This window comes from Chaetura pelagica, unplaced genomic scaffold, assembly GCF_000747805.2.
Source record: "Chaetura pelagica isolate M959 unplaced genomic scaffold, ChaPel_1.0 scaffold309, whole genome shotgun sequence".
In the NCBI taxonomy this organism is placed as follows: Eukaryota; Metazoa; Chordata; class Aves; order Apodiformes; family Apodidae; genus Chaetura; species Chaetura pelagica.
This window is the reverse complement of record NW_009954547.1, coordinates 122,046-132,804: the sequence shown is the minus strand read 5'-3', so window position 1 is coordinate 132,804 and position 10,759 is coordinate 122,046. Positions and strand designations below refer to the sequence as shown.

The 10,759-nt window shown below is 49.1% G+C and overlaps 1 protein-coding gene across 1 annotated transcript in view; it reads left to right on the top strand.

Moving 5' to 3' along the window:
- Positions 1 to 10,759, top strand: part of CCNF (cyclin F) — a 74,843-nt gene that overhangs the window by 8,348 nt on the left and 55,736 nt on the right. Inside the window, exon 5 of the mRNA XM_010005055.1 lies at positions 5,018 to 5,072. Within this exon, the coding sequence (XP_010003357.1) occupies positions 5,018 to 5,072 (55 nt within the window). The remainder of the gene's footprint in view (positions 1 to 5,017; positions 5,073 to 10,759) is intronic.

Genomic DNA, 10,759 nt, shown 5'->3' with positions numbered 1-10,759 from the left:
AGTCTTCCAGACGGAATAGGGCAATGTCCTGCCTGGCTCTGGAAAGCACAGATTCTGTGACAATTCCCTTGTCACCATGGGAAAATTCCAGCTTTGGTTCTTCCTTCATCTTAGGTTTTTGCTTGTAGTCCCCAGATCATAGAATCATAGAATGGTTTGGTTTGGAAGGACCTTAAAGATCATCTAGTCCCAACCCCCTGCATGGGCAGGGACACCTCCCACCAGCCCAGGTTGCTCCAAGCCCCATCCAACCTGCCCTTCAACACTGCCAGGGATGGGGCAGCCACAGCTTCCCTGGGCAACCTGGGCCAGTGTCTCGCAGCAAAGAATTTCCTCCTAATGTCTAACCTAAGCTACCACCTTCCAGTTTTAATCCACTCCCCCTTGTCCTCTCACTCCCTGTCCTTGTCCCAGGTACCTCCCCAGCTTTTCTGGAGCCCCTTCAGGCTCTGGAAGGTGCTCTAAGGTCTCCCTGGAGCCTTCTCTTCTCCAGGCTGAACACCCCAACTCTCCCAGCCTGTCTTCATAGGAGAGGTGCTCAAGCCTTCAAATTACCTTTGTCACCCTTCTCTGGGCTTTATCCATGAGCTCTATCTCCTTCCCATGTTGGGGGCTCCAGAACTGGACACAGTTCTCCAGGTGGGGTCTTACAAGAGCCAAATAGAGTGGCAGAATCCCCTCCCTGGCCCTGCTGGCCACACTGCTGGTGATGCAGCCCAGGACAGGGTTGGTTTCTGGGCTGCAAGTGCACATCACTGACCCATGCTGAGCTTCTCATCCACCATCACCCCCAAGTCCTTCTCCTTTCAGACTGTTCTCAATCCATTCTCCCCCCAACCTGTATCTGTGCCTGGGATTGCCCCGACCCAGGTGCAGGACCTTGCACTTGGCCTGGTAGAACTTCATGCAGTTTGTACACTCCCACCTCTCAAAATCCCCTGGCATTTCTGTGTGACAATTAGAGCAAAGCTTAAGAGTCATGTGGAATTCCTCTGTCTGTGGACACTTTGAAGCCCAGTTAGGCAACAGCCACTGTGTGCCTTTTATTACAGTTTGACTTGCACCATATCTCTTAGCTGGAATAGGACTGATTGCCTGGGGGGATTTAGCTCAGATTTAGCTCTCAGCAGTCCTGGCAGTGGTCATTATTTTTTCCTTCTCTGTGTTTTTCTTCAAGGCCAGAGTTAGTTGTTTGTCTCTGCTGGATGTTTGACTCTTTCTGACACTCAGAATTCACTGAAAGTCATTCAAATTATGGATGAAAATCAGCTTCTCTTACTTTCCCTTTATTTTTGGTTTTATTGTATTGCATTCAGTTCTTGGCAGATGGAATCTGATTGCCCATGGAGTCTGCAATCAGGGCAGGAGTTTGTTACCTTCTTCCCCACTGTGGTGTGCAGGGGAGTCCTGTGTGGTTTGTGTCTGCACAGTGCACAAGGAAAACCATGCTTGGGATTGCAAGGTCTTGATTAAAGGCCTGGTTATAGGAGCAAGAACTGCCTCCTAAATAAAACATGGTCAATATGCCATGGGCATTAACATCTGCATGTCTGCATTTTAGAGCTGACATTTGGTGTTGTTAATTATCGTGCTGTTATCCATTCCTTGTGTCTGTAAGCACTGCATGAGTCATGGAGCATCTGCTTCCCTGTGCAGAGCAGCCCTGTGTCAATTGGCAGGAGCTTCCCTGCCACAGGAAGGGCTCCATAGGTGGGAAAGGACTGAAAAAAAAAAATGACCCCCAAAAAATGAACTTGCAGGGCTTGTTACATGCTCAAAAGGCAAGCAGACATGAGGAGGGGTGCACAGCTCCCCGTGGGGTGCCTGGCAGGTAGCTGGATGGGTTCATGCCTCTGGGTGCAGTGTGCTTTGATTATTCTTCCTACACCACACAAGAGGCATTTTGTAATTTTCATCAACGTGTAAGACTTTAAATCATTTGAATGACTCACTTTTCCAAATTATTCTTGTGCTCTGGCAGAGATAAAAATTCAATAGCAACTTAGTTCAGCGGTTGAGGGATCTTTTTCATTATCAAATGTACCGTGGTTACAGAAAGAAATGATGCTGGTACATCCAATGGAGATGAGGAGCCCAGAAAGACAGAAGGTGGCATGTGTGATGCCAGGGGATTGTGTTACAAAACTACAGGAAATGAGCAGTATTTTTGGAAAGTGATAGATGATACCAGTGTTGTGCAGGCACGAGGTGAGACAAAGCATGGTGAGGGTCAGGGAGGATGAGCAGCTCTTACTTCATCTCTGTCCCCAACAGTAGAGTCTTAAAAAGTTCTTGGTTTTTTTCACTGCTGAAGAATGTGAAGCTGAATCCTTGGGAGGAGGCAGGTTTTTTCATTCCAGAATTTGTGTTTTTAAGCATTTCCAACTGCCGTGGTTTGTCTTTCCCACCACCTTCCTTTTTTCCTTCTCTGCAGCTGCTCCACACACAGGTTTTGATTTTGCAAATAGGATTGCCCAGCTGGAAAGGCATGAGCAGTGCTGACTGGGGTTAGTGCACACTGCAGCCTGGGGCCTCTCTTTTAGGATTTCATGTGCACCAGTTGTCTTTGGTTGAAACCTTCAAAGGGTTTATCCTGCAGGCATTCTGAGATGTGGCACCAAGTCCTTGCTGCAGCTCCTTCCTCAGGAAATGCAGCACGTGGAGACTAAACACTGTGGCTTTAGGGATGCTCTGCACCTGAGAGTGAAAGAGTTTGAGTCTTGGTAAGAGGGAAGGCAAACCTGACCCTGTGGGGAGGAGGAATGTCCTGCCCTTTCCAGCCTTTCTGAGGGGCTCGAGCAGCATGAGCAGTGATGGAGCAGGACAGCCTGTGACCTGCTGAAATGATGGCACCCACAGCACGAGCTGCAGGGTCCCACCCCTGGGGCAAGGGCAGGAAGGAGTCCCCAGCAGCACAGGCTACAGGTTGGAGAGACAAAACCAGGTGAACTGTAAGGTAAGGGAATTTCACCCTTGAGTGGGGTAAGATGGCAAGTGTTGAAGTGGGGGTGAAACTCCCACCTCTCTCTGTAGATGACAAATTGTCATTGTTATTCTCCAAATGAACTTTCTGTGAGCTCCAGAGAGCAGGTTCCTTGGTTAAAACACTGTATATAGGCAAGTCTGAAGCATTAACACTTCAATCAGCAACTTGCTGGGCAGTTTGCCCTGCCCTGCCAGCTAAGGGTTGCCAGGAACAGCAACGGTGCTGGAAAATGCTGGGGCAGAAAGCTTGTGTTTTGTAGTAGAAGTGAGCAGCTGTATGTCCTCCACACATGTCATTTTGTTTTATTTTATTTTTTATTTAATTTTTTAATTTTTAAAATTCTTTTCTTCTCCTTTTTTCTGCTTCCCCCTCTCCCTCCTTCACCCTCTTCCTCCTTCCCTTTTTTACTCAAATCAGCCTCTCCCTGAGTTGCAGAACTCAGTGTGAGTTTGGGATTTCCAACTGAAGCTTTATTGGGGTTTTTGGCAACCCAGCAGCCAGTTCATGACTGAAAATTTCCAGTCCTGAGCCCTGTCACCAGGTGGGGTCACTAGGATGCAGTAGCAGATGATGGATCTGACACCAGGTGCTGTTCACTTTTCATCTGTAAAATGGAGATGGATATTATTGCACTTACTCATTAGCTTGGGGTTTTTTGTTTGTTTTTAAAGCATGCACAGAGAGACTGATGCAGCTGACATCTGGTTTCACTGCAACCTTCCTAGGCCTCCTTTTCTTCCATTAAAAAACACCCTCACAAAACAAAAACCCTTATCATGACTCAGTCCAACATTAAAAGAATTCATTAAATAGGTATTAAAACTTCTATTATCCGCCTTGCAGTTCAAACACTATTTTTGTAACATTAAAACCACTACCTAGAAGAAAATATCTATCATCTGGTTTTTAATTTGTGAAGAAAGAAGGGCTTTGGCATTGTAATTAAGACAATTCTTTTTCTTGTTAATGAATCTGAGTCCAGTTAGAAAGAAGAGGGCAGGAAGCAGGGACCACTGAGGCCAGGGTGTGAGGAGCTGGTAGTGGGAGGGAAGAAAATAATTAAAACTCATTTTGAACTGTAATTTCAGAAGGCAAGAAGAATGGAGATGTTGGACTTATTTTTACACAGACAAAGCAAGATAATCAGTGGATCTGGAATTTGGATGGGAAAAAGCAAATTAGAAGCAAGCTCTGAGTCGGTGGAGGAAGTTGACCCTGTGGAACAGCTTGTCTGAAGTCTTCCCTCCTGGTTTCCCTCTGGTTTTCACAGAATCACAGAACATTAGGGGTTGGAAGGGACCTCTGAAGCTCATCCAGTCCACCCCCCCTGCCAGAGCAGGACCAAAACCAGGGCAGGTCACTCAGAAAGGCATCCAGACAGGGCTGGAAAGGCTCCAGAGAAGGAGCCCCCCCCCCCTCTCTGGGCAGCCTGTCCCAGGGCTCTGTCACCCTCACACCAAAGAAGTTCTTCCTCATGTTGAGCTGGAACTTCCTGGGCTCCAGTTTGAATCCATTGCCCCTGGTCCTGTCCCAGGGCACAAGTGACAAGAGCTTGTCCTGCCTTCTTGCTGCCCTCATGTATTGATAGACATTAATTAGATCCCCCCTCAGTCTTCTCTCCAGACTGAACAGCCCCAGGTCTCTCAGCCTTTCCTCCTCAGGCAGGTGTTCCATGCCCTTCATCATCCTTGTAGCTCTTTATCTCCAGCTTAAGAAGAAGAAAACAAGGGAGACTTAATGCACACATCAGGTCAGTCAGGCTCCAAAGTTGGGTTGTTTTATGCACTGCAAGTAAAGCTGTGTTGTAAATCATTGCACTGCACCCCTGTGGCTCCTCAGCATCTGTTCTCTGTTGAAACTCTTGCTCTACATCTACTGGTGCAGCTGGCACAGCCCTGGAGCTTTGGACTTTGGAGAAGTGTGTTATCTGAGGATCTGACCCTTTATTGTTGGTTTGTTCCTCTTGCTTTCAGCTCTCAATTTCAAAAAATGCAACTGTCTCTTGAGATGACTCTTGACTGTCTCTTGCAGGCCATGTCAGCAGTAAATCTTGCTTTTGATATTGCTGGATATGCCACCACACAAGGTGTGTTGGGATCTGTGGGTCTCGCTGCCCTCAGGAGAAAGTGGGAATCTGGCACCAACCAGGCACAGGAACACACACAGGGAGAGGGCACAGGAATGATAATTTTAAAAACCTAACAACCCCAAGGACAAAAAAAAACCCTACCTTTAAAAAATTAATGAAACCATAAAGAGTCTACAGGCTTTAATTACATTGTGTGCTGACTGTCTGATGGAGTAGAATTCAAATTACTGGATGTGGGGATGAATCAGCAGTAGTATTTCTTGATATTTTAACAAGTTTAGGCTCTGTATAAATCTAAACATAACCATGTGTTTCTGTGAGCCTTGGAAGGCTCAGCTGGTGTCATTAGGAAATTTGGGGTGTTTGAAAATAGTTGCAAGGATTTTGCCAAACCTGCCTAGGAATAAATGATGGTGTTTGTCAGGACCCATCACTGGAGTCTTCTCCTTGAGGGTGACAAAGCTCTCAGCAGTCATTGTGTTGGCCTTGGAAAAGCAAACCCTTGGATTTAATGCATTTGTTTGAATGAACAAACCATGAATTATTTTAATCACAGATGATCATCTCCCTTCCTCACAGCAGCCCAAGTGCCACAGGCTCCATTTTTTTAGAGTAATCCAGAGTTTTGCTCACAACTAGGCAAATGTTTTATTGGGTAGGGTTGGGTTTTTTAAGGCACTCATTACAGAAAAATAGCTGCTTCTCCTGTACCAGGTGTATTTCTTACCTGCTGGCCTTAAAGCTAGTGTGCAGGCCCTGGGAGTCAGACCAGGCTCTGCTGTCACCTCACCCAGCTCTCCAGGCAGGACCTGCCCGAGGTTGCCCACGCACGAGTGTCCCCAGGATCTTTTTTGGGGCACAGAACATCAACACAGTTGCTGTGGATCAGCTTTTTCTCCTAGCCAGCAATTTTTTTTCCTGTTTCTGCCTGTTCCCAGTGTCTGTGTGGAGTGCTGGGGTGTGGGGCACTCAGCTGGTGGGTAACTGGAGCAGAAGGTGGTGTGAAGGGAGCTCTGTAGGTGCTGCCCAGCCTGGGGAAGGAAGGCAGCTCCCACCAAGCAGATGATAGAATTTTTTCCATCTGCTCCTGTCTATATTTGAACCCACAGGAAAGCATCCTTCTTGCAAGACACGTGAAGCTCTGGTTTCAAAAGCCATCCCTGTTTCGGAAGTTCCTTGGCAGGCTGGGGCTGGTTTCCCTGCCTGTGCTGGGAGATGCTCCAGGGGGGCTCACCAGGCAGCCCCAAAATAGCAGGGCCGTGTCACTTAGCAACTTGTCACTGTTGCAGGAGCCTTTGTTGGAGTGGATCAAGGCGACACTGCTGCTATTTCCAGACCCACGCTTCCTGGTGGCTGTTGCTGCTTTCTTCCCCCACTTTAATTATTTACATTTTTTTCCTTTTGCTGAATCATAGACCTGAAAAATACGTCTTAGGTCACTGGGATCCAAGATTGTGCCTCCTGATTTCTTTTGTTGCCTATTTTCCACTATTTGTCACTTGGAACACACCAACTTTTAAACAGACTCTGAGAGGCCACCTCTCCTTCCTCACTGAAGCTTTTCTGTTGTGTGAGGAGTTTCTTCCCTGCTCTATACCTTAAAATTAATGAAGTAGCTCAGAACTGAGCCCTGTCCTTGCTGGGGTTGTTTGTAGGGCTGGGTGCAGACACAGTGTGATGGCAAAAGCCAAGGATCTCCAGGTGCTGCCTCATGGCACAGCTCAGAGCCTGGGCCATGCCCCACAGCCCCTGCCAACAGTAAATCCAGATGTCACAGTCTCCTCTCCCATGTAATTCCTCCCTCCATTTTTGCCATCTCTTAGCACTCATGAGCTGCCTTTCTGTATTTAGGTAGCTTGGGGCAGTTGTGGAATGCGTTTATAGCAGCCATCCAGTACCTGAAGGGGCTCCAGGAAAGCTGGGGAGGGGCTTTTTACCAGCGTGTGTAGTGATGGGACAAGGGGTAATGGTTTTAAACCGGAAGAGAGAAGATTTAGGTTGGATGTTAGGAAGAAATTCTTTGCTGTGAGGGTGGTGAGAGCCTGGCTCAGGTTGCCCAGGGAGGTTGTGGCTGCCCCATCCCTGGAAGTGTTCACAGCCAGGTTGGATGGGGCTTGTGCAAGCTCCAGAGCATGTCCCCCACCCAAGGGCACTGCATCCCAGCTCCAGGCAGCATCCAGAGCTCCTGCTGCCCCATCCACCACCCACACAGGTCAGCACAGTCTGTGTGGGTGTCTGTGTCTAGGGGGGTTTCATCCACCTCCTGCTACGTGACTCATCCTGTCCCAGCTGCGTTTTTCTCTCCTCCTGTGGGAAGAGGGGGGAGGATGCACGTGAGCCTCTATTTCTGCTATGAAAATTACAGCCTTATGTTGGTGGCAGAAGAAGGAGCGTGGAGGGAAGGAGCTTAGAGCCAAGGAGGAGGAGCCCATCAGCCCCACTGAGGGGGCAGAAATTCAGTGCCCAAAAAGCCATGAGCTGACACCGTGCAGCCCAACCTGAAGCCTTTTCCTCTCTCCCTTTGCACATTGGTGAGTTTTGTGGAAACCCACTGCCAAATCAGAGAAGGACTTGCCTGAATTTGGCCTTTTTGGATGGAAAAGAGCAAGTTCATCCAGGTGCCTTCTCCACGTGAGTGTGAGAGGTTTCCTGGAGGTGACCCCATCCCAGCCTGAGCCCTGGGCAGGTCTGTCCTGGTCCTGCTGAGGCTTTTTGCTTTTCCTTTCAAACCAGGGGCAAAGCCAACATGGCTCTGTGATGGGCACCTCTGCTGTCTGCTGGTTCAGGACTTAATGAACAGATTTATTTTAAATCATCTCTGGAGTTTTAGAGGGTCCTTGGTCAGAGGTGCAGGCAGGGCTGCTTGCTGTGTCTTTGGAAACACTTTCTGGTGAGCAACATCTTGGTGTATATATGAAGGAGTTTGGTATATGTGTGCATGCATGTCTGTGTACATATATATGTTCTGGAGCCCCCAACATAAGAAGGACATGGAGCTCCTGGAGAGAGTCCAGAGGAGGCCACAGAGATTATCCAAGGGCTGGAGCAGCTCTGCTCTGGAGCCAGGCTGGGAGAGTTGGGGTGTTCAGCCTGGAGAAGAGAAGGCTCCAGGGAGACCTTAGAGCAGCTCCCAGTGCCTGAAGGGGCTCCAGGAAAGCTGGGGAGGGACTTGGGACAAGGGCAGGGAGGGATGGGACAAGAGGTAATGGATTAAAACTGGCAGAGGGGAGATTGAGGTTGGACATGAGGAGGAAATTCTTTGCTGTGAGGGTGGTGAGACACTGGCACATTCTATATGTTTTACTCCTATATAACTGGAAGCAGCTGCTCACACAGCAGTGGGTCCGAGGGTTCGTACCAATGCAGGAGATGCATAAGGTCACTACAGTAGGATCAGATCTGTGGTATTGAGCCAAACCATCAAATTCATCACAGATCAGAACTTGAGACGTATTAGAAGATTGTATTTTTCTAACCAGTTGGAGCTTGGTTTTGTCTCTTCCTGCTCTTTCAAGGCCAGTCACTGCTTTTCGGCACCACTTTAAAAACTTGTACATCTGCCAGTCTAGTAACTGTGTTATGATGGAAGCCAAGGATCCTTCCCAACCTGATGAGTGGAGGCTGGGGGTGTGGAGATGCCAAGGGGGGATAGGACCAGCTAGAACAGGCTGAGTTGGCAGCAGCATCCTCTCAGGGGGCCAGAGCTGTATTAGAGGTGTCATCATGTCACTTCTTTCTTGAGAAGTGGGTTGGAAAGTGACCCATGGCCAGGTTTGTCAATGGGGAATTTTCTTCCAGACCCTGCTCTCAGCAGCAGCTGAACTGTTTTAGTTGAGGCTTCAGTTTAGGGTAAATACTCAGCACAGAAGATTTTAAGTCTGAGCAGTTTCAAGTTTGGGAAAGCTTCACAGAACTGAAGATGCAGCTTGGAATGGGAAGTATCAGGACTCAGCCCTCGCTGCTCAAAGGACACGGGCTGCTGGGTTGTGCTGCTCTTCTTCCCCTCTAATGAGCAATCAGGAGAATAAGTAACTAAACTTCAGTTTGCAGAGTGTGCTGCACATCTGATTTAATCTGTAGTTATTCTCCCAGTGCTATTTGCTTGGGTAGTCAGAGCCTCCACACTCAGGACCCTGGTGTCTTGCAGCCTCAGGCAACACTTGAGGAGCACAAAGCCTCCCTGAAATTTGGGAATTCATTTAATACTTGTTAAACCTGCACTTCAGTTACTTACGGATCTTAGTTAAGAAACTAGAGGCAAGGATTGATCCCAGGACTCTTGCAGACCCAGACATCTCCCTTTTCACCCTGACAGGTCTTGCACAGCTTTCCAGACCAAACCCGGAGAGGGGCAAAGGCTGATTCAAACCAGCTTTATTCCCTCCCCTTCCCAGAGTGGGATGATTTCCTTGGGGATGGTGTAGGAAAGAGCAATGCCCACAAAAACTGGGAAGATAATGTGCCCTGTGTCAGGATGAATGCCCAAACCTCCCCTTTCCTGAGTCAGACCCTAGAAGCTCCTCTGCTTCTCCATCTTCTCACCTTCCTGCAGAGCCACCCTCTCCTTGCACAGCTCTGCTTCTGCCACAATGTGGATTTTCTCCCTTATTTTTGGCTTTCTCTCAGTGGATGCAGAAAAGCAGCTGGGCCCCATCAGCTCAGAGGAAGCTCTGACCTGGGAAAGGCTCCAGGTCTCTTACATTTGCTGTGATAGCTCATTCCTTTCCTCTCTCTCCTTCAGGAAAACCAATTAAAAAAAACCCAACAAAACAAAACCAACAAAAACCACACAAAAAACCCCACACAACCCACACAGAAAAACACCCCAAAAACAACAACAAAAAGCCCCCACCAAAACCCCACAAACAAAAAAAAGCCCAAACCCAAAACAGTGCAGGAGAAGCGAGTGGTGCTGGGAATTGTTTGTGCTTCAGTCTTGATTTCTCCCTGACCCATCCCTGAGAAAGGTGGCACCGAGTTGTTTTGCCCAGAAAAAACAAAAAAAAGTCTCTGCCAGAGGTCAAAGCTGGGCAGGAGGTTTTTGTGCTCGGTGCTTTCCAGGCTGTTTGTATCTCCATCCCTCCCTCCCCCTCCCTGCCCAGGGCAGCCATTGCTTGGGTGGCATCACTGGGCTGTGCCATGTGCTGTTCCCAGTGTGGATCCCGTGCTGGAAGAGGCTGCAGGGCCGGCATCCCTCACCTGGGCTTCATATTGCTGCTTAAAGAGAATGAATCTTGATATTGGAGATGAGAGCCCTGCGGGGAAGGGCAGCAGGGAGCTGGGAGCTTCCCGGGGAGCTGCCCCCCCAGGGTCCTGCCCGCCCCTCTCCCACCCTGCTGCTGCCCTGCCCACATCGTCTCGGATCCCAAATCCCCCTTCAGCTCAGCTCCAGGCCCCCTGCCTGGTCACCCCGTCACCCACCACAGCAGCCAATCTCACCCTCAGGTCTTCTCCAGTCCAACCAGCATCCCTGGGCTCCCCGCCAGGATCCCCCGAGCCCCGTGTCAGGGGACAAAACCGGCAGAGGGTGACTTGGGGAGCGAGAGCAGCTTGCAGGGGGGGGATGGCATTGACATGCAAGGAGGAGATGGAGGGGAAACTCCTGCCCCTTCCCTGGGGATTTGGTGCCCCCGGGGCTGCCTGAAGCGGTGCTGGCGGCAGCTACACCCCGGGGGGCTGGGGGG